Source organism: Anomaloglossus baeobatrachus, chromosome 2 (assembly GCF_048569485.1).
Source record: "Anomaloglossus baeobatrachus isolate aAnoBae1 chromosome 2, aAnoBae1.hap1, whole genome shotgun sequence".
Taxonomy (NCBI): Eukaryota; Metazoa; Chordata; class Amphibia; order Anura; family Aromobatidae; genus Anomaloglossus; species Anomaloglossus baeobatrachus.
This window is the reverse complement of record NC_134354.1, coordinates 550,887,099-550,911,297: the sequence shown is the minus strand read 5'-3', so window position 1 is coordinate 550,911,297 and position 24,199 is coordinate 550,887,099. Positions and strand designations below refer to the sequence as shown.

Here is a 24,199-nt window from a genome sequence, read left to right as displayed (position 1 = left end):
AGCAGACATGCTTGGAGTAGCAAAATCAACAGTCGGGTACATTCTGAGAAAAAAGGAATTGACTGGTGAGCTTGGGAACTCAAAAAGGCCTGGGCGTCCACGGATGACAACAGTGGTGGATGATCGCCGCATACTTTCTTTGGTGAAGAAGAACCCGTTCACAACATCAACTGAAGTCCAGAACACTCTCAGTGAAGTAGGTGTATCTGTCTCTAAGTCAACAGTAAAGAGAAGACTCCATGAAAGTAAATACAAAGGGTTCACATCTAGATGCAAACCATTCATCAATTCCAAAAATAGAAAGGCCAGAGTTAAATTTGCTGAAAAACACCTCATGAAGCCAGCTCAGTTCTGGAAAAGTATTCTATGGACAGATGAGACAAAGATCAACCTGTACCAGAATGATGGGAAGAAAAAAGTTTGGAGAAGAAAGGGAACGGCACATGATCCAAGGCACACCACATCCTCTGTAAAACATGGTGGAGGCAACGTGATGGCATGGGCATGCATGGCTTTCAATGGCACTGGGTCACTTGTGTTTATTGATGACATAACAGCAGACAAGAGTAGCCGGATGAATTCTGAAGTATACAGGGATATACTTTCAGCCCAGATTCAGCCAAATGCCGCAAAGTTGATCGGACGGCGCTTCATAGTACAGATGGACAATGATCCCAAGCATACAGCCAAAGCTACCCAGGAGTTCATGAGTGCAAAAAAGTGGAACATTCTGCAATGGCCAAGTCAATCACCAGATCTTAACCCAATTGAGCATGCATTTCACTTGCTCAAATCCAGACTTAAGATGGAAAGACCCACAAACAAGCAAGACCTGAAGGCTGCGGCTGTAAAGGCCTGGCAAAGCATTAAGAAGGAGGAAACCCAGCGTTTGGTGATGTCCATAGGTTCCAGACTTAAGGCAGTGATTGCCTCCAAAGGATTCGCAACAAAAGATTGAAAATAAAATTATTTTGTTTGGGTTTGGTTTATTTATCCAATTACTTTTGACCTCCTAAAATGTAGAGTGTTTGTAAAGAAATGTGTACAATTCCTACAATTTCTATCAGATATTTTTGTTCAAACCTTCAAATTAAACGTTACAATCTGCACTTGAATTCTGTTGTAGAGGTTTAATTTCAAATCCAATGTGGTGGCATGCAGAGCCCAACTCGCGAAAATTGTGTCACTGTCCAAATATTTCTGGACCTAACTGTATATCCTAGCACTAATTGTATATTGATTATCTCCATCTATTTCTTTGCTTTTATTGTTGTATGTTTTGTTTATATGTCACCTCTTCTGTCCAAGCACCATCGTGGTACTGCATAATGTATTACTGCTTCTACGCCCATCAAATACCCTCTCAATTGAGAAAGCATGCCTGTGACTGTGCGTATGAGCTTGGTCTCGACCTCTAGGAATGTCTCACGATGCGTCAGTATGCACGCCCAGCCCGGAACATGTGACCAACTGTTGGTGATATGATTTATCTTGTGCCCAGAAGATCGTTCGCATCCTCCTGCCTGGGTTATGGGGGCCCACTCCCTGACGCTATAGTGATGAGTAATACTTGCGCCATGTAACACCGTAGGTTGAGAATTATCTCATCATTCCCATTGGCCAGAGGGAGCTTGTAGGGCACCACCAGCTGATCTGACACCACACCCCTGACGAAGGCTAGAGCCGAAACGAGCGTCAGGTCCTAGAACCATTCAAGAAGTTCAGTACAGGTATTTGCACTCTTGTACCCCCCTTTTTTCCTTATCTGGGTCTGACGGGCACCATTACAAATTGACTGTTTACTCTGTTTTGCACATTATTATTATTATTATTATTATTATACATTGTGCTTGTATACTCTCACTGGTATACCTACCTTAATTACTATTGAGTATTATATCTCTTATATATTTATCTTAAGTGGACAATGTATATATTGTATTTCATCTCCTTCTGCTATGTAATGTCGCCTTCCTCTGTATACCCATATTGTTTTTGTAATTTGATGTGAACTTCTTAATATTAAGTAAAAATATATTACTTGTGTATTATATACTATCTATTATTTGTCTACTACGTATCCCTTTGTGAACAGGCTTTTCTTAAGTTGTTTAGGATATAGTCTGGGTAGAGGAATTAAATGCTAACTATAGTACCATTACAATATAGATGAAATGAACTATAACTATTGTGATATTTAGGCACTTTATGTATGACTTAAAGTTTTCTTTGCTAATTAAGGAGGGAAGTTTAATACCCTTCTGTTCTAATTTTGAGTTTCCGTTTAAAGGCCCCGTCACACACAAAGATAAATCTTTGGCAGATCTGTGGTTGCAGTTAAATCATGGACATATTGTTCCATTTGTACACAGCCACAAACCTGGCACTGATTGTCCACAATTTCACTGCAACCACAGATCTGCCGCAGATTTATCTCTGTGTTTGACAGGGCCTTTAGAGTTCAAAGTGGTCCCAAAAATTTCATAAGAGACCTGATATTGTAATAAAAGTCATTTCTGGGCAATTAGAGCCTTTTCAGAATAGAGAAATTTTACTTTTTTTTTGAAAAAGCGGCAAACTTTCAAGCACCACTTTATATACATGCAGTCATTGTCGAAAGTGCTGACACCCCTGAAATTGTTCCACAAAACTAAGTATTTCTCTTCCCTATATTTTTAGTTCCCAGCCGGGTACAAATAGGCAGCTGGGGGTTACGGGCAGCCCGTACCTGCCTGCTGTACCTGGCTAGCATACAAAAATATGGCGAAGCTCACGTCATTTTTTTTGTAGTTTTTTGGCAAAAAAAATAAAAAATGCTGCCCTGGATTTTCCATTGCCAGTGAAGGTAACACCAAGCAGTGGGGGTTAGCAGCCAGTAGCTGCTTGGATCATCCTTAGCTAGCAATACAAAAAATGCAGCGGGTGTCGATATGTATATTTTTTTTAATTATTTATTTAAATAACTAAAAACAAAAATGGGCTTCCCTGTATTTTGATTGCTGGACATCACAGTGCTGTAAAAATAAATCTTTAAAAAAAAATGACGTAGCGCTCCGTTGTATTTTTGATTCTCAGCGCAGATAAAGCAGACAGCTACGGGTTGCCACCCCTATCTGCCTGGCGTTACCTTGACTGGCAATCAAAATACAGGGAAGCCCATTCATTTTTTTTATTTAAAATAATAGTTAAAAAAAAATGACGTTGGGTCCCCCCATTTTTGATAGCCAGCTAGGGTAAAGCAGAAGGCTGTAGCCTGAAAACTACAGCTGGCAGCTTTACCGTGGTTGGGGATCCAATGTGGAGGTCACCCCAGGCTCTTTTTTTATAATTATTTTATAAATATTAATAATTACAAAAAAAAAGTAGGGTCCCCCCCAAATTTGATCACCAGCCAAGGTAAAGCGGACAGCTGTGGTCTGGTATTCTCAGGGTGGGAAGGTCCATAGCTATTGGCCCTTCACAGCCTAAAAATAGCAGGCCACAGGCGCCCCAGAAGTGGCGCATCCTCTAGATGTGCCAATCCTGGCGTTTCACCGCAGCTCATCCTGTGCCCTGGTGCAGTGGCAAACGGGGTAATAAATGGGGTTGATACTAGCTGTAAGGTCACCTGACATCAAGCCCAGCAGTTTGTGATGTCATGGCGTGACATCACAAACTGTCAGTAATAACAAAAAAATAGACAAAAAAAAATGTATTTGAAAAAACACTCTCCAAAACATTCCCTCTTTCATCAATTTATTGTAAGGAAAAAAAATAAGGGGGTCCCACGATGACTCTGGACCGTCTAGAATATGGGTGGAAACGCTCAGGTATTGTATCCCCCATTTTCTAGGAGTGCAGACCCTCCATGTGAGGAATGTGTGTGCAATGAATCTGCACCCACTCTCCCCGGGTCCACAGCAGCAGAGTCCATGTCGTAAGTGTTGCTACCAAAGCTGCAATGCCCTGCTCATGAGGTAAGGGCATGCCTAATCAGGAGAACTATTCTACATTTCCAACTATTGGTATTTGCTGATATTATTGCTATTCCACCTACTATATATTGAGGATAGGATCTTGGAGATGGAACACCCCTTTAAGTCCAGTTATCCAGCTGAATGAATACTAAACAACAGAGCTCGCTATTTAGACATGTTTGGTAGTCGTTCAGCAGGGCAACTTTAAAATCAAATACCTCCATTTGGAAATGTAGTATAGCTCTCCTGATCAACTATGTTCTTTAGCTAATGAGCAGGGCATTGCAGTAGCTTACAGATGCATGGTTACCACCCCTCACTGTGTCTGAACACAGGAAGCTGAGCTGACAGCCGCTCTGTGCATGCGGCAGCGTCTATTGTGAAGGAGGGGGCCACGGGGGATCAACGCTGCACAGGTACCGTGGGACACCGGGGAACACCTGTGGGGATATAGGGGATGACCTGGCAGGGCCTGGGGAGGAGTTTTCTGTCGCATGTGTCATGGCACATGCGACAGAAATCAGAGGAGTAGGGTGAATGCGGCCAGCGCGCTGCTGTGCGCGTGGCCATCTTGGATTTCCGAGAGGATGTCAGGGGGGGCACTTTGGCGACACCAAGGGACCGGAGGGGACCAGGAAGGAGATTTATCTCCCATCTGACATGTTTGTTCATGCCAGATGGGAGATAAATAATTTTTTCCCGGCACTGTCATTTACTGTAACGTGATCATCAGTATACAGTGTATACCGGTGATCACGTGAGCGGGCACCGGAAAAAACGGTCTGAATCATGATCTCCAGGGTCTCAGCTACCCCTGAAACCCCGGAGATTTTCTGACGCTGGGGGGCGCTATTCACTTAGGGCGGCTTTGTACGTTGCAACATCGCACGTGCGATGTCGGTGGGGTCAAATCGAAAGTGATGCACATACGGCGTCACTTTCGACATCGTTGTGTGTAAATTCTAGATGATACAATTAACGCATAAGCATCGTTATCGTATCATCGGTGCAGCTCCGACTTTTCCATAATTATGCTTCCGTGACAGGTACGATGCTGTTCCTCGTTCCTGCGGCAGCACACATCGCTGTGTGTTACGCTGCAGGAGCGAGGAACTTCACCTTACCTGCCGCCGCCGGCTCTACGGAAGGAAGGAGGTGGGCGGGATGTTTACATCCTGCTCATCTCCGCCCCTCCGCCGCTATTGGCCGCCTGCCGTGTGACGTTGCTATGACGCCGCATGACCCGCCCCCTTAGGAAGGAGGCGGGTCGCAGGCCAGAGCGACGGTCGCAGGGCAGGTGAGTGCATGTGAAGCTGGCATAGCGATAATTTTCGCTACGCCAGCTATCACAAGATATCGTACCTTCGATGGGGCGGGGACTATCGCGTGCGACATCGCAGCATCGGCTTGCGATGTCGCAATGTGCAAAGCCCGCCTTATTTCTGCCTGCTGTTTATAAACGGCAGATCAGAATAAGGCTACATTCACACGAACGATCCGTTTTTGCGGTCCGCAAAAAACGGTCCATTTTTTTCACGGGTGCATCCATGTGGCATCCGTTTCCGTTCCGTATACGATCCGTATGTCATCCGTGTGCCTTCCGTTTCTTTTGCGTACTGTAAAAAAACTGAAGGAGGGAAAATACATAAATTTACCCAGGATCCATAGCTTCAACGTACATGAGGCGGTCACAAGTTTACTCCAGTGACATTTTCTACTGCTTTTCACAGCGTAGAGCGCTCTGGTGATTTTCCTGTGCTTGTACACTTCATATCAGTCTTTTCTGTCATTATAATGGCAGAAAGACACATTATATCCCACTCTCCTGCATTTTGTAATTTTGCACCCTTTGGTGCCTTTCATGTGGCACTAAGGGGTGCTTAGCCTTGTATTTAGCCAAAAAAAAAAATTTAAAAAAAAAAATGACATAGGATTCCCCTTATTTTTGATAGCCAGCTAGGGTAAAGCTGAAGTCTACAATCTGCAGACCAGAGCTGGCAGCTTCACCTTGGCTGGTAATCCAAAAATGAGGGCACCCTATGCTGTTATTTTAAATTAAATAAATAATTTTAAAAAAAAACAAGACATGGGGGTCCCCCCAAAATTGGATCACCAGCCAAGGTAAAGCGGACAGCTGGGGTCTGATATTCTCAGACTAGGGAGGTCAATGGTTATTGGACTCTCCCCAGCCTAAAAATAGCATTAGATGTGCCAATCCTGGTGCTTCACTCCAGCTCATCCCGTTGCCCTTGTGCGGTGGCAAATGGGGTAATATATGGGGTTAATACCAGATGTGTAATGTCACCTGGCATCAAGCCCTGGGGTTCATGATGTCAGGCGTCTATCAGATCCCCGACATCATCAACACAGTCAGTAATAAAAAAAAAATAGACGACAAACACATTTTAATTTGAAGAAACACTCCCCAAAACATTCCCTCTTTCACGAATTTATTAGAAAGAAAAACAAATCCAGGTCTGCTGTAATCCAAGGGGTTGCCATGACGATCCATACCATAGTCAATGTCCCAGTCAATGAAGAACAGAATGTTCCCCATTGGCTGGGAGAGCAATGCAGTGACCTGAGCTAACAGTAATAGGTCAGCCCAGGTCACTGCAGGGCATGACAAGTGCTGCTGTCAGGAGCGAGGTACATTACCTGCGGTGACGATCTCCTGCACTGCTGATAGCAGAGCTGTCACTGACTTCAATGACCGCCGCCTTCACAGCCAAGTATCGCGGGAGCCTGTGACGTCACCGTTAGTCACAGTCTGGGGTCGGCAGGAGGAGATGTGACAAGCGGCAGCCATGGAGAACAGTGACAGCGCTGAGGTCTGGAGGGCAGGACTTCATCACCTCAGGTAAGCCGAGCGGGGTAATGTGTGCGGAGTGCGAGGTGGGTGGAGCCTAGCGGAGTAATATGTGCGGAGTGCGAGGTGGGTGGAGCCAAGCGGGGTAATGTGTGCGGAGTTCAAGGTGGGTGGAGCCGAGCAGGGCCATGTATGCGGAGTGCGAGGTGGGTGGAGCCAAGCGGAGTAATGTGTGCGGAGTGCGAGGTGGGTGGAGCCAAGCGGGGTAATGTGTGCGGAGTGCGAGGTGGGTGGAACCGAGCAGGGCCATGTGTGCGGAGTGCAAGGTGGGTGGAGCCTAGTGGGGCCATGTGTGCAGGAGGCGGAGTGCGAAGTGGGTGGAGCCTAGCGGGGCCATGTAGCGCTGAGGACGTCAGTGGCGGGGACTGCATGGCTGGGGACAGGTGAATGTGAGTGTGTGTGTGGACTGTGTACATGCCGAGTGCAGGAGGGGATGGACCCGAGCGGGGAAGTGTCGGCTCCCTGCACACATAACCAGGGTAAATATCGGGTTACCAAGCAAAGCGCTTTGCTTGGATACCCGATATTTACATTGGTTACCAGCTTACCGCAGGCTGCCAGCGATGGCTCCCTGCACACTGTAGCTGTAAAAAGCCCTGATTTTGGTGATCGAACCGTTCTCGAACGTAACTCGAACTTTTTGCTGAAAGCTCGAGTTCGAGTTCGATCTCGAGCACCCCCCAAAATCACTCGAACATGAAATTGGCGATCCTCGAACCTCGAACATCGCTTAACTCTAGTCATAAGTATTCAAACCCTTTGCTCATACACTCATATTTAGGTCACATGCTGTCCATTTCCTTGTGATCCTCCTTGAGATGGTTCTACTCCTTCATTGTAGTCCAGCTGTGTTAAATTAAACTGATAGGACTTGATTTGGAAAGACACACCTGTCTATATAAGACCTCACAGGTCACAATGCATGTCACACTATATAAGAATCATGAGGTCAAAGGAACTGCCCAAGGAGCTCAGAGACAGAATTGTGGCAAGGCACAGATCTGGCCAAGGTTACAAAAGAATTTCTGCAGTACTCAAGGTCCCTAAGAGCACAGTGGCCTACGTAATCCTTAAATGAAATTAGTTTGGGACCACCAGAACTCTTCCTTGATCTGACCGTCCAGCTAAACTGAGCAATCGTGGGAGACGAGTCTTGGTGAGAGAGGTAAAAAAGAACCCCAAGATCACTGTGGCTGAGATCCAGAGATGCAGTAAGGAGATGGGAGAAAGTTGCACAAAGTCAACTATCACTGCAGCCTTCCACCAGTTGGGCCTTTATAGCAGAGTGGCCGAAGGAAGCCTCTCAGTGCAAGACATATAAAAGCCCGCATAGAGTTTGCAAAAAAACACGTAAAGGACTCCCAAACTATGAGAAATAAGATTCTCTGGTCTGATGAGACAAAGATAGAACTTTTTGGTGATAATTCTAAGCGATATGTTTGGAGAAAACCAGGTACCTCATCACAGTGAAACATAGTGGTGGCAGCATCATGCCAGGGGGGTATTTTTCAGCTACAGAGACAGGACAACTGGTTGCAATTCAAGGAAAGATGAATGTGGCCAAGTACAGAAAACCTCTTCCAGAGTACTCTGGACCTCAGACTTGACCGAAGGTTCACCTTCCAACAAGACAATGACCCTAAGCACAAAGCTAAAATAACAAAGGAGTGGCTTCAGAACAACTCTGTGACCATTTTTAACCGACACAGCCAGAGCCCTGGAGAGACCTGAAAATGACTGGCCACCAACGTTCACCATCCAACCTGATGTAACTGGAGAGGATCTGCAAGGAAGAATGGCAGAGGATCCCCAGATTCAGTGTGAAAAACTTGTTGCATCATTCCCAAGAAGACTCATGGCCGTACTAATTCGAAAGGATGCTTCTACTCAATACTAAGCAAAGAGTCTGAATACTTATGACCACGTGATATTTCAGTTTTCCCTTTTTTTAAATTTTGAAATAATTTCTACATTTCTGTTTTTTTTCTGTCAAGATGGGGCGCAGAGTGAGAGAAATGAGAAATGATAATGAGAAAAAAATGAACTTTTTTGATTATACCAAATGTCCGCAACAAAACAAAGAGTGAAAAATTTAAAGGGGTCTGAATACTTTCCATACCCACTGTATATCCTGTGTCATTATGATGCTAATTTGACATATTGTAATGTGTTTCTATGTAATATGCAATAATATAGTCTGTTATAATGTTTTCATGTATGATGTTGTGTAGTATCCTGCTATGGGGATCAGTTCTGTCCAGAAACAGACAATGAGCAAGATCAGAACTAGTTAGGTTTTGAGACTAGCCCAAAATGAGAGGGGTTAGTTGATAAGAAAAGAGACAGTTACTTCTGGAAGAGTTAGTTAAGACTTAAGGCCCCGTCACACACACAGATAAATCTTTGGCAGATCTGTGGTTGCAGTGAAATCATGGACATATTGTTCCATTTGTACACAGCCACAAACCTGGCACTGATTGTCCACAATTTCACTGCAACCACAGATCTGCCGCAGATATATCTCTGTGTGTGACAGGGCCTATAGTGTGCAATAAATATGGACGGATAGTCTGTAGGATGTGCAGGTCACATGTAGTGGGTAGCTTGTGAGAAAGACTGGACTGCAGTCGAGATAGCGTGATCCTTAACTTCGGATACACACATTTAATGGTAGAAAACGCTGAGGATAGAGACTTGCTTCTATTTGAAGTGGACCCAGATAGAAGGGTTCAGAGGATGGGAGTTTAGTGATTATACCCCAAGTCTAAAAGATACTAGGTCGAAACAGACTGAGAAGTGAGCAGAGTTGGCTTTCTGGGGTGGAGACTCCCCAAGCATTTGAAAGCACAAGGCCCTTCTCTGACAGTACAGGCTACTCCTTACCCCCCTCCTTTAAAAGGAAAAGAGAAGTGGATATGGAAGCATCTGGGGAGTACATGAGTCTACTCTGGCCACAGTGACGGAATCACTGACTGCATTCTCTATAAGGAGACTGGACATGAAGTCATTGGAAGGGAAGATGATGATCATGAATTCAACTTTAGCATTAGGCTGAGTTGTACTGGGACTCACAGGACCAGTAAGATTGGAAACAACCCAGTGGGAACTGCAAATGTGTCTAAATATGATTTGTACAACTGAAATGTACTGGAAATTATGTGCCCGATATCTAATGTGTAAATTTGGTGAAGAGTTGTGGTCTAAAATTAACTGTTCGTCTCCTTGTGGAAGTGAGTCATCTTTTGATCCTGATTAGTTGACGCCAATGGCAAAGTGGCCTACTTGAGCATACAGTCCACATGATGCAAGTCTACACAACTAGCCAGGATCTTATCTCTCATGCAGTGTGCTGTGGCGTCCAGAGTCAATCACTCACCCACGACTACCGCCCTGCACCATTGTACAGTAGGATGAGGGAGCCATCACCATGCGTGCAAGTAAAGCTGCCATAGTGCAGCCATGTGTTGAACAATGAAAGTAAAATAAATTTTATGAACACTTTCTACTTCTTCCTTCCTCCCAAGAAAAATCCTCATACACTGTGTTGGAAAGAGAGAAAGCTGCATGCATCTCTCCTTGCTTGATTCTGCAGTTTTTCATGTCTTTTACCCAATTTGGCCTCTGTTCCATCAGTCCTAGTTTTTTGTCCCCATTACTTACCTTTTCTTTCAGAAAATTCTCCTCCAGCCCTAATGAATCTGTAAATATACTGTAAATTTTGATCTACCAGTATCAGCCACTAGGAGGAGCCTCTAAAACATGTATTGCTATAGATTTCTCTGAGCTCAATAATAACTGTATAAATTTGTATGCAGTGAGTTCCCCCCAAAGCTTTAGCTGCATGTAACAAAAACAATAAAAAGATGGAATTAAAAAAATAACCATAACAATGTACAGTATGTGAGTGATTGTATGTGTTTTTGTGTCTGCATGTATGTATGTGTGTGTTTATGAGTGTATATGTGTGTGTATGTTTATGAGTGTATGTGTGTGTGTTTGTCTGTTTATGAGTGTGTTTGTGTCTATATGAGTGTATGTGTGTCTGTGTGTGTGTCTGTCTGTGTATGTCTGTCTGTGTATGTGTGTGTGTGTGCGTGTGTGTGTGTGCGTGTGTGTGTCTCTGTTTTTGAACATTTAGGAATAAACCTTTAATAAGATCACAAGTAACATTAAGAAACTTAACCAAAAAGCTTTTGCTTGGAGTTTTGATAAAGTCACACAATTTGCAGACTGTTTTTTCCAGGACTGTACTAGCAAAATGAATATAAAAAAACTGTATCAGGGTGGCACACATGTTGAAATGCCTGCCTTGGACAACAAGAGTGCTTGCCTAACCATATACATATTATAAAGTAATAGTAAAAAGTCTTTTTCTGCCATGAATCTTCACTGTTTCTAGTATACACAGCCCAGCACAGCTTATGAATTTTCGTGAACATTGCAACAACATCAATAGCTTTTACTAAATAGGGTTGAAGGACTGCAGGTAATTGACAGGAGTTATAAAAAATGCTATTTATGAAGGAGTGTTAAAAGAACTTTTAAAACTATATTTCCTAGCAATTCACTCATTCAATAACCAAATTAACTGCTATGAACTGCAGAATTTACCAGTAGAGATTTGAAAATGTATTTTGACTGACAGAGTACATTTCCAATATTTTGTTTTTGCACTTTTGAGTTCCATTTCCTGGCAAACATTGTATGTAGTAATGGATAATGTAAATTTAAAGGGAATCTGTCATAAGATACATGCTTACCGAACCACAGGCAGTATGAATAAGCCTGGCTGTTTCTGATTTATAGATCAAATACAATTCAAAATAAAAACTGTGGCATTTGTATATAACTTTATATGAACAATTGCGTTTTTGATTGCGCACCAGGATCTTCATCTGGAATAAGATAAATAGGAGTAGTCTACATTCTCAAGTTTAAATGTCTAATCCCAGTTAATTAAAGGTATTGGGTTTTGAATGTTGGGCACTTAATTTAAGTAGAGCTGTACAATAAAATGGAAAGGAACTATGCAAACATTGTTACTTTTCCACTTTAAATGGTATGGCTAGGGACAGCCTGGATTTAACTGATTTAGCGTGAATTTTATATCACTAGCTATAGTACCCGGGCTTTGCCTGTAATAGTAACTGTCTCTATACTAGTGTCTGTGTGTCTGTCTCTGTCTGTCTCTGTCTGTCTGTCTGTCTCTTGCTGTCTGTCTCTTTCTGTCTCTATCTGTCTCTATCTGTCTGTCTCTTTCCAGATCTGTCTCTTTCCACATCTGTCTCTTTCCATGTCAACCTTTTTCCCCATCTGTCACTTTCCCCGTCTGTCTTCTGTCTCTTTCCCCGTCTCTCTCTTTCCCCGCCTGTCTCTTTCCCCGTCTGTCTCTTTCCCTGTCTGTCTCTTTCCCCATTTGTGCCTGTCTGTGCCTGTCTGTCTGTGTCTGTCTCTTTGATTGTCTCTCTGTCTCTTTTCCTGTTTGTCTCTTTCCCTGTCTCTGTCTCTCTCTTTCCATGTCTGCCTCTTACTCTGTCTGTGCTTATGTCTGTCTGTCTCTTTCTGTCTCTCTCTATCCGTCTCCCCACTGATATCTTATTACCTTACACATAAGCTTCTTATACTAATAATGTCCTTTGTTCCTATAGCAACTAATCACAGCTGTTATTAATAACCGTTAGCTCTCAGCTCCATTGACTTTAATGGAGGCAGGTTTTGGGGTCTTTACAAGTTTTAACTGTAAAGCGCAGGGTTACATTATCCCATCAAAACATAGTATATGACGTTCCCTGAGTCACATGGGGTATCTGTGCAAAATTTCATGATTGTAAATGCGACGGTGCAGATTCCTTGAGCGGACAGTCACACATACACACATATACTCAGCTATATATAATAGACTAGATGTAATACCCAGTATTTCACGTATTCATAGTGTTGTGTCTAAATAATTTTAACTGGGTGTATACCCTTCACATGATTAACTCTAATTAGTCCAACCTCTCTTATGATGTATTTTTGCATATGGTTTAAGTAAATTTCTTCTTGAGACATTGTGCATTCCATGACTAAGACCATAAGGTTGAAACACGTAGGATAGTCCTCTCTTTGTCCTTTCTTTTTTGTGGTCCTTGGTGTGTTGCACATGGTTATATTTTTAAATGGACTTAATAAAATTTGTATTCTTATAATCTTCTCCTGTTCTCCATGAGATGCTGGATTTTCCCCTTTTCGGATGTTGCCAGTTCCCGCCCGGGTCAGGGTGTTTCTGTGCGTTGGCGGTGTATCCAGGAGTTAAGAGGGGTAAGCTGAAATTCTTTTCTTTTTACTGTAGAAAGAGAAATTACTACACCGGTGTGGTCCTCTCATGACTTCTCGAAGCCCCATTCAAGGTGATTGAAAGGTTTTGCCCAATTATATACAGATGGAGAGACGTGTCAATTAACTAAGAGCATTTTAAAGAAAAGCCATCCATGCACCATATCAAAGTAGTCACATTGCTCTCTATAGTCCCTGGTTGGATTTTCAAACTATGTAGTCTCTGGAATGCTACTGCATTAAAGAATTAAACATTCCAAGTTATAATCGGGCAGCCAGACTATGATTTATGTTGCCCGTTGTTCAGCAGCATGAATCTAATGGTAGGTCTCCTTTAAATCTATAATATCCATTACTACATAGAATGTTTACTAATAACAATCTATGTTCCAAAAAAATAAAACACTTTTTTGAATTATAATTAATCAATCTAATGCTTTGAAGTGAACCATAGGTATGAACTAAATTCAGTTTAGTGTTGCATTTCTTAAACTGGCCACTTGGAGATGCTAGAGACTTAGCTAAAGTAATTTCCTTCAAAATCATGAAGATGATTAAGGCCGTAAATGCTTTTGAATTGTGAATATTGAAATTGGTGAAGGTTTGTGACCATTTTATTTACAAATAAATCAAAACCTTGAAAAATTAATCCAAATTTCTACATTTTTGTAAACAAAAAAAAGAAACATGCTTATCGTCATTTTTGTAAAACCCTCAATATTTTTTATATGATATACTTATTGCACCTAAATATATTACATTGATAAAGTGAAATTCAGCTTTGCAAATGATGCACAAAATTAGATTTGGACAGAACAATTTTTCTATAGTAATAATAAAAGCTCAGCAGCTTCTGAAGTGGAAAATGATAAACATTCAATTTTAGTAGATGAACTGATGAGAACAGGTGATAGGGGTACTTTGCACACTACGACATCGCAAGCCGATGGTAGCGATGCCGAGCGCGATAGTCCCCGCCCCCGTCGCAGCTGCGATATTTTGTGATAGCTGCCGTAGCGAACATTATCGCTACAGCAGCTTTACATGCACTCACCTGCCCTGTGACATCGCTCTGGCCGACGAACCATCTCCTTCCTAAGGGGGCGGGTCGTGCGGCGTCACAGCGACGTCCCACGGCAGGCAACCAATAGAAGCAGAGGGGCGGAGATGAGCGGGACGTAAACATCCCGCCCACCTCCGTCCTTCCGCATAGCAGGCGTGAGCTGCGGGACGCAGGTAAGGAGATGTTCCTCGCTCCTGCAGCTTCATACACAGCGATGTGTGCTGCCACAGGAATGAGGAACAACATCGTACCTGTCGCTGCCGCCACATTATGGAAATGACCGACACTACACCGATGATACGATTTCGATGCTTTTGCGCTCGTTAATCGTATCAAAAACATTTTACACACTCCGATGTCGACAGCGACGCCGGATGGGCGTCACTTTCGATTTGATCCCACTGACATCGCAGCTGCGATGTCGTAGTGTGCAAAGTACCCCATAATGTTTCATTAATTGCTTCCAAAAATAAAGTAATAATTCCAAAAAGGTAAATTTTTTAATAATTTTTTCCTGAACTTTTTAAAAAATGTAGCTAATTTTTAATTGTTTAAAGTTTTATCAGCATATGAAAATTATATATTTGCTATTGTGCATTAAAGGAGACGTGTCTCACATGTCCACAGTATAATTGATAATAATAATAATAATAATAAAGTTTATTTATATAGCGCCAACATATTCCGCAGCACTTTACAATCTGGTGGGGGCTTGTATAGACAAAAACAAAACAAAATAGTACATAATTCAACAGCTACAGTAGGAATGAAGGCCCTGCTCGAAAGTTTACAATCTATGGGGACACAAAAGATGAAGCACACTTGTAGATCTAGCCGGCCATCGTTATGCTAGTTTATTGGTTACATATAAAGATGAATGATCTGGTCTTTAGGCAGTAACGTTTTGGGTGCCCTTACATGCTATTGGTGGTATGTAGGATGTGATGACAGAAATAGGAGAGAGAAGGTTACGAGTAGCATTTAGAAGTTGGGACAGGGGAGAGTTAAGTTAGTAAGTTATTATGATAAGCTTGTCTGAAGAGATGTGTTTTTAATGTACGCTTAAAAACTTGGGGGCTGGATATGAGTCGCATTCTTTGGGGTAATGCATTCCAGAAATCTGGTGCGGCACAAGAAAAGTCTTGGAGACAGAGGTGTGAGGTTCGTATTATGGAGGATGTTAGTCTAAGATCATTTGCGGAACAAGGGGGCGGGTGGGATGATAGACAGAGATGAGGGATGAGATATATGGTGGTGCAGAGCTTTGGAGAGATTTGTGGGTGAGGGATATGAGTTTGTATTCTTTGGACAGTTGTGAGCTCACTATGAGGTTCCCCTTCAATCACTAAAGTAGATGGTTGAGTGGATCTTATGACTTGATGGATCTTATGACTTGAACAAAAGAGCATCATAAAGATCTATGACTGTTTTTTCTGTCGAGCCAAAATTTGCAGTCATAGTACAAACACAAAAAAAGCCAAAATGAGACTTTTCATTACTTTGTATGGTAAATATTGCGTGTTCATAAAATTTTCATGAAAGATGAGGTGATAAAGAGCAGCTTCACAAAAGTTAAAATATTGTCTCATCACAGACATTTATGGTAAATTACATGATATGCCATAAACATCTAATAGGAAAAGACTCTATTTCTGAACAGCACCTATCGCCAAAACGTGCATCCCCCATACCTCAATTATGAATGGTGTCATGGCCAATGAGATCCAAGAAGGTCTCTACATTTAATTCTATGGAATATCTGAACACAGCTGGGTGCAATTGCTTGGCGGTATTCAGATGGTTATCATGAATCCGCTGGTTTTGTTCTTGCAATATAATTTACTAATGTAGAGAGGTGTACATGCTCAGATACCTGTACTATCAATATGATACCGATCAGAATGGGAATTTGTGAGCCGTCATTCTGGGGCTAGTTAAGTATCCAGAGATGAGACCCATATCTAAATAGAAGAAAAAAAAATCCAGCAAATTCGTGCAGGTTAGGAAGAATAAAATCAGCAATTTATTATAACTACATTAACATCTTCTGCAGCAGCACCAACAGAGCTGTAAATAGGGAAAAATCCGACACGTTTTGGCAAACAAAACTATACTTTATTCATTTAGAGCACTTCATACTTCCCTCTGCCGATAAGCTTTTTGGAGATGGAAATTTCATTTTCCAGCAGGACTTGGCACCTGTCTACACTGCCAAAAGTACCAATACCTGGTTTAATAACCACAGTATCACTGTGCTTGATTGGCCAGCAAACTCACCTGACCTAAATCCTATAGAGGATCTATGGGGTATTATCAAGAGGAATATGAGAGACACCAGACCCAACAATGCAGATGAGGTGAAGGCTGCTATCCAAGCAAGCTGGGCTTCCATAACACCTCAGCAGTGCCACAGGCTGATCGCCTCCATGCCACGTCACATTGATGCAGTAATTCATGCAAAAGGAGCCCCAACCAAGTACTGAGTGCATTTACTGTACATACTTTTCTGTATGCGCCAACATTTCTGAGTTTAAAATCATTTTTTCAGTTGGTCTTATATAATATTCTAATTTTCTGAGATAACAACTTTTGGATTTTCATTAGCTGTAAGCCATAATCATCAATAAACACTTGAAATATATCACTCTGTTTGTAATGACTCTCTATAATATATGCTTTTCTTTTTTTGTATTGAATTACTGAAATAAATTAACTTTTTGATGATATTCTAATTTATTGAGATGCACTTGTAAATGTAGTATTGCTGCACTTGTACTGACCTGAAAAATAAAGCTATTTTATTACTTTTACAACACGGTGAATCCTAAATTGCTGTTTCTTCTTGATTCTGCCTCACAAAAAGTTGAATAGAAAGCAATAGAAAAATGTTATGTGGCCCAAAAATTACTAATAAAAACTAATAAAAACTCCAACTCATCATGAATAAATCAAACCGTCATATGACACTCAGGAAAGAAATAAAAATAGTATAACCTTCAAAATATGGTGGCGCAAAACACCTTAATTTTGTAAAAAAGCGTTTTTCAGTGTGATAGTAGCCAAACCTCAGAAAACCTACATAAATCTGGTAGCTGTAATCGTACTGACCTCAGTAATAAAGCCACCCCAATCACTTATACAGCATGGTGAATGGCATAAAAATAGTAATAAACCCAATTCTTCAACTGATGTTGATTTGTTTATTTTGCCTCCCAAGGATCGCAGAAAGGTTTGGCTTACATTTATCCTGCACTATATGCTGAGCGCTTACATTGGGGATTGCATGTAAATTTCTGAAAAACATTATTCAGACAAAATTTCCAATGGAAAATTCACTATAGTGAAGCAGAGGGAGTCACTTTGAGCTCCCATCTGGCCTGTGGTCTTACGATGTCCATCTTTTTACATGTCTTTTAGGTGTGCACAGACAGACACCGCTGAAGAGAGGGGAAATAGAGTCTGAAATAATTTTGCTCCCTCATTATAGTGAATGGATCTGTCAGGGGTTTCACCTGAATTACGTATTTCGGAGATGTAGATGGAAATCCTGATGTAAGTGCCCAACATAGAGTACAGAGTAAATGTGAACAGATCCAAAATTGTGTAAGAAATTATGGGGCCTTTTTACCTATTCCCCTTATGAAAATTGGAAATCTGGGGTTAAAACAACATTTTAGTGGTAAAAATTGAATTAATTTATCTTCACCTGCCAATAGTCTAACATTTTGTTACACATCTATAATGCACACCTAGATGGATTTATTGAGGGTGTAGTTTGTAAAATGGGGTCACTTGTGGGGGATTTCTGTTGTTCTGGCACCTCAGGGGCTCTGCCAATGGTTGGCTCTTCAACCATTCCAACTAAATCATCTTCCAATATGGCACTTCTTCCCTTCTTCATTTTGTACTCTGTCTCAAAAGTAGATTTTGACCACATATGAGGTATTGGCGAACTCAGGAGAAATCGCACAACAAGTTTTATTGTACAGTTTCTCCTGTTACACTTGTGAAAATAAAAGAATTGGGGTTAAAGCAACATTTTTGTGGTAAAAATTTATTTTTTCATTTTTATGGCTCAATGTTATAAAATTCTGTGAAGCACCTGTAGGTTCAAGATGCTCACCACACAGCTAGATAAATTCCTTGAGGTTTCTAGTTTCCATAATGGGGTCACCTGTGGGAGGTTCTACTGTTTAGGCACATTAGGGGCTCTCCAAATGCGACATGGCGTCCGCTAGCGATTCCAGCTAATTTTGCGTTCAAATGATGCTCCTTCCCTTCTGAGCCCTGCCATGCGCACAAAAAAGTATTTTTTTGTACCACAAATGGGGTATTGGCATACTCAGGAGAAATTGCAAAACAAACTGTAAAGTGTGTTTTCTCCTGTTACCTCTGTGAAAAGGAAAGATTTGAGGTTAAAACAATATTTTGGGGTAAAAATATATTTTTTCACTTTCACGGCTAAACGGTAAAAAATTCTGTGAAGCACTTAGGGGTTTAATTTGCTCACCAAACATCTAGATAAATTCACTGAGGGCCCTAGGTTCCAAATGGGGTCACTTGTGGTGAAGCTCCAGTGTTTAGGCACATCGGGGGCTCTGCAAATTCAACATGGCATCCTCTATCTATTCCAGACAATTTTGTGCTCTGAAATTCAATTGGCGCTCCTTCCCTTTAGAGCCCTGCCAGTTGCCCAAACAGTAGTTTTCCACCAAATTCAGTATGGGGAGAAATTGCATAACAAATAGTAAGGTATATTTTCTTTTGTTATACTTGTGAAAATGTAAAATTTGCAGTTAAAGTAACATTTTTGTGGCAAAAAGTTACATTTTCATGTTTCCTTCCATATTGGTTTAATTCCTGTGAAGCACCTGAACAGTTAATACATTTTGAGGGGTGCAGTTTTTAAAATGGTGCCACTTTGGGTTATTTTCTGTCATATAGGCCTTTAACATCAAATGTGATGTGGTTCTTAAAAAAATAGTTTTGGAAATTTTGTTGGAAAAATGAGAAATTGCTGATACATTTTTAACCTTACCAACTTCCTAACAAAAAAAAGAAAGATTTTTGCAAACATTAAGCTAAAGTAAAGTAGACATGTAGTAAATGTTATTTATTAACTTTTTTTTGTGTTACACAACGTTGTGGTTTAAGGGCATAAAACGTGTTAATGTTTGAAAATCGCTACATTTTCAAAATTTTTGCCAAATTTACGATATTTTCACAAATAAACACAAAAAATATTGTCATAAATTTACCACTAACGTAAAGTGCAATATATCACGAAAGAACATTCTCAGAATCATTGCAATCCACTGAAGCATTTCAGCGTTATTACATCATAAATTGACACTGGCGAGAATTGAAAAAATTGCCCTGCTCAGGAAGGTGAAAATAGGCTGAGAGAGTGAAGGGGTTAAAAAAAAATCACAGATACACCATTTCCATCAAAGGAAAAAATATTTATTCATTATTTCCATAAATCTCTAAAATTAAAATTAAAATCAGGTGCAGCAGAATAGGCTATGACAGAGGATTACTTGGGTATGTAGCATGGTGGCCAGTGGTCAGCACTGTAGCCTTGCAGCGCTGGAGCCCTAGGCTCAAATTCCACCTTAGAACAATATCTGTAGGAGTTTCTATGTTTTTTTCTGTGTCTGTAGCGTGTAGACAAGCTGAATTGGTAAGTTATATTGTGAGTCATGGTGGGGAAGTGATGGTGATTTCTGTAAAATGCAGCATATAGAGGTGCGATAAGCAAAGCATCATAAAATAAATAGAGATACACACTGCAACCACTGCACAGGAGAGCTGCCACTGCAATAGAGCCCAAATTGTTTTTTTAATTCGGTGATTGTTAGTGTCTGCCCTTTTTTTTGCTAAAACGTAGTTGTTTAGTCACTTAAAGTACACCTCCAGTGTTGTTTTTTATTTTACTGTTGAAGTTCTGCTTTAAGGCCGGTGTCCCACTTGCGATTGCCTTGCATATAACTTGCGCGAATTTCGTAGTGCATCACCCGGCATGGACTCACACTCTGCTCACAGGAGCGGGTTGGCGGCATAGAGATGCATGCAACTGACCCACTCCTGTGAGCAGAGTGTGAGTCCGTGACAGGTGATGTACCACGAAACTCGCGCAAGATACACACGAGGCAATCGCAAGTGGGATACCGGCCTAAATCTAAGTCACCTGCCCCTAGTATTATACTCACCCTTCAGCATCTTCATCTGTTATTCGTGCTATACCTGTTGGTCTCCAGGTGTTTGTGAACTGCCGGCTGCTCCAGTGTTTCATTAAGTGAGTTTGAGGTCACAACTCAATACAGGTTTTCTTGCTTTCATAGACTTGTAATGAGAGCTTGTGATGTAACATCTGACTGGCCAGAAGTCTGAAGTTATGTCACAAGCTCTCATTATAAGTCTATGAGAGCCAGAAGACTTGTATTGAAGTGTGATCACAAGATGACACCGCGGGACCGGAGCAACATCGAAAAAAGAAGAAAATGCCAAAGGTTAAGTATAAGACTGTGAGCAGGGTTTAAAGCACCACTTCAAGCAGTGAGAAACAAAACCACACTGGAGTGGTGGAGTTCCAAACAAAACCACACTGGAGTGGAGTGATGTTCCTCTTTCCTTACAGAGAACTTCAAGCAAGGGGAGACACTGCGGAAATAATAGCGCAAATAGGATCTTATCCGATAACACAAAGTAGGTAAGTGTAACTGAATCCAGTCATCTGGCAGGGTTGTGTAAGTCACAACTCCTGTAACAGCATAGAAGAGGTAATAGCAGCAATACCGGGATTTTCAGAGTAGAGCTAAAAATGAAGGAATCGGGGTTTTGTGCCACGCTGTCACCAGGATCCAATGTTGATTAAATATTCTCTTTATTCATGCATAGGTCAAGTCAATGCGTTTCTGAGGTCGCAGCCTACTTCAACAGGACATTAGAGAAAATCAACAATCCAGAGAACAGAGAACATGTCATGTTTAAACTTCTGACATTTAGTTTATTTGACTGTCTTAATTTTACTGGGCCTCATTTTGGGACAATCTCTGATTGTATAAAGGCTGCTGATCACCCAATGAATGAACAAACTGGGTGAAATGATCTTTTGTGCATTACATAGAGTCAACAGAATTCATGCTGCTGAGAGCTATGGCAATCTATGCGCACGGAACGTTCCATTGCAGATTGTTCAGTGCGCATCACTTACCGGTTTGCCTGTGTAAACATGTAATTAAACAACATAATGTGTGTGCAGATATAGGCAGAGACCTGTCAATCCCAGGGAGCAGGGGAGACGCTACCCAGGACATGTTTGTCTGACAACACTCAAGGTCAAGTCACACATAACGAGATCGTGAACGAGATCGCTACTATGTCACAGTTCCCAGATCGTTGCCGAGTCGTCGGTGATATCGTTCACGATCTCGTTATGTGTGAAGTGGCCTCACTTGCTACTCAGTCCCTGGCAGCTTTAAAAAGATGATTTTATTTGAAATACCGTGGCGCTTCAAAGTGGAACATGTATTGCTGAGATAATACAGCCAATACATGCATAGGATAGCACAAAGGACCATAGGACAATTAAGATGCCTGCTGGCTGTGAATTGGGCAGCATATATCAGCTGTCAGGCTCACTTAAGGTAATAAGAACAATTAAAGCAACCTATCAGTTTAAAAGAGATATTACAGATTATCAAACATGAGGACATCAGTTATTCCATTGTCCGGACTATCAATTGGAGATGATTTCAATCAAATTATAACTTGATTGAACCTCACCTGTCAAAAAAGTTCTCCCCAAAATTAAAACTCAAGATACAAAATCTAAACATTGGTTTTCCTGACTTTTTCCATGTTCTTGTATGGAGATTAGTTATGTGTAACTTACCCAGTACCAAAATTTAAGAAAAACAATATTAAGAAAGTTTTAGCTAAACTTATGAATGAATGGTTACAAATCTCTATTTTCATTAAGGGAAATAATAAAGCATTACCTGTACAGATGAAACTTGATAGCCCACCATAGACTACATCATCGTTATCTGGTAATATAAACGGACACTGCGTTTGTACCTCCAAACAGTATTGCTTGCAAGGGATTTTGCTACTGCATTCAGATTGTGTAACTTCAAAAAATTGGGAACATATCCAGGACTTGTAGACAGTCTGTAAAACAAAGCATAAGGTAATGTTATATAGTCGTTTATTTTATTTCTGAGGACACAAACAAATATAGACAAGTGAGTTCTAAATAGATGATTAACCATTACACCAGGGATTTATAATAATTATTATTTTGACATCTCCACTGTGCAAAATAGGACATGAACTAATTATATTTCTCATCGGGTACATTGGTTAATTTACATGATATATCTATGGGTCTGCATATGGTGCCACTAATATTGCATATCCCAATCACTCATATGGACAAATTATTTTGCATTTTCTCCAAAATCCTGTTTCCCCCTGTTACACAGCCCAAAAGTGACAAAATCCATTTCAACATCTAGTTTAAAAATTACATTATCAACCCCACAATACATCCTGTTTGAGCTAAACAAACGTCTTAGAAATAGATGTAGTCCTAGTCCTAAACAGATCATTAGGTCAGGCTCTAACATAACACTTTAGTATTATTGCCCCAAGAGCTCATACCTACAGCTGTATCATAGGTCTCCCAATATGTTGCATATACACCTCCAAGTGCCTCTAATTTTCTAAATGCAATTTAAACGTATGGGGTGCTTTACACGCTGCTACATCGCTAATGATATATCGTCGGGGTCACGGTGTTTGTGACGCATATCCGGCGTCGTTAGCGACATCGCAGCATGTAACACCTCTGAGCGACCTAAAGCGATCGCAAAAGAGGTAAAAATCATTGGTATTGGAGGGGTCGCTCCAACACCAAAAATCATTGACAGGTGAGTAGCGAGGTTGTTTGTCGTTCCTGCGGCAGCACACATCGCTATGTGTGACACCGCAGGAACGAGGAAACTCCCCGTACCTGCGTCCCGCCGGCAATGAGGAAGGGAGGAGGTGGGCGGGATGTTTGGCCCGCTCATCTCCGCCCCTCCCCTGCTATTGGGTGGCCACTTAGTGATGTCGGTATGACGCCGAACAAACCGCCCCCTTAGAAAGGAGGTGGTTCGCCGGCCAGAGCGACGTCGCTAGGCAGGTAAGTCCGTGTGACGGGTGTTTGCGATATTGTGTGCCACGGGCAGCGATTTGCCCGTGTCGCACAACCGACATGAGCGGGTACACTCGCTAGCGATATTGGTATTGATATCGCAGCGTGTAAAGTACCTTTATGTGTCAAATTCAGTCTAGTGGAAGTTTTTTTACCAAAAAATTATCATTGCAACAAAAAGTGTGTATTGAAATATATCGGCTCTATATGCTTCTATACTTGTTCTGTGGCCTTAAAAGGATGAATTACACAGGTCTACAAAAGAAATTATTTTTTTTCAGGTGCCAAAATGGAATGGATCTAGGGTACTTTGAGGGTGCTGAATTAAAAAATCCCATTACTTTTTCCTAAATTGGTTTTAGCTTTTTGTTTTTAAATAGACATCCATAAAAATAATGTATTTGCAAAATGCGACTTGTGTCTGATAACAAATGTAATAGCTTTTGGTCTGTCTTTTGACTCTTTAACAGTGTCTTAGGTAATGAAATATCCCATATAATTATTTTGTGTTTAAATTTGTAGGCTTACAATGATATAAAAGCGATTTTTTTTTTAAGCCAGAATTCTACTGTGAATTTGGTGAGGAAAGAAGTTGGCTACAGTAAAAGTTTGTCAACCCAGTCTTGGTTTATATCCAAAAAGTTCTGTCTTAAAAAGTATATAAATACATGTAAAAATTATGACTTTATCAAAACAAGCCTGTATCAACAATCCTGATGGATTCTGCTACATATGTGGAGAGTACATGGTTTAAAAACAAAGAGGAAATATCACAGGCTTTGTGCATTGAG

The 24,199-nt window shown here is 41.2% G+C and overlaps 1 protein-coding gene across 1 annotated transcript in view; it reads right to left on the bottom strand.

Moving 5' to 3' along the window:
- Positions 1-24,199, bottom strand: part of NALF1 (NALCN channel auxiliary factor 1) — a 767,424-nt gene that overhangs the window by 7,780 nt on the left and 735,445 nt on the right. The window contains exon 2 of the mRNA XM_075336680.1: positions 22,210-22,381. Within this exon, the coding sequence (XP_075192795.1) occupies positions 22,210-22,381 (172 nt within the window). The remainder of the gene's footprint in view (positions 1-22,209; positions 22,382-24,199) is intronic.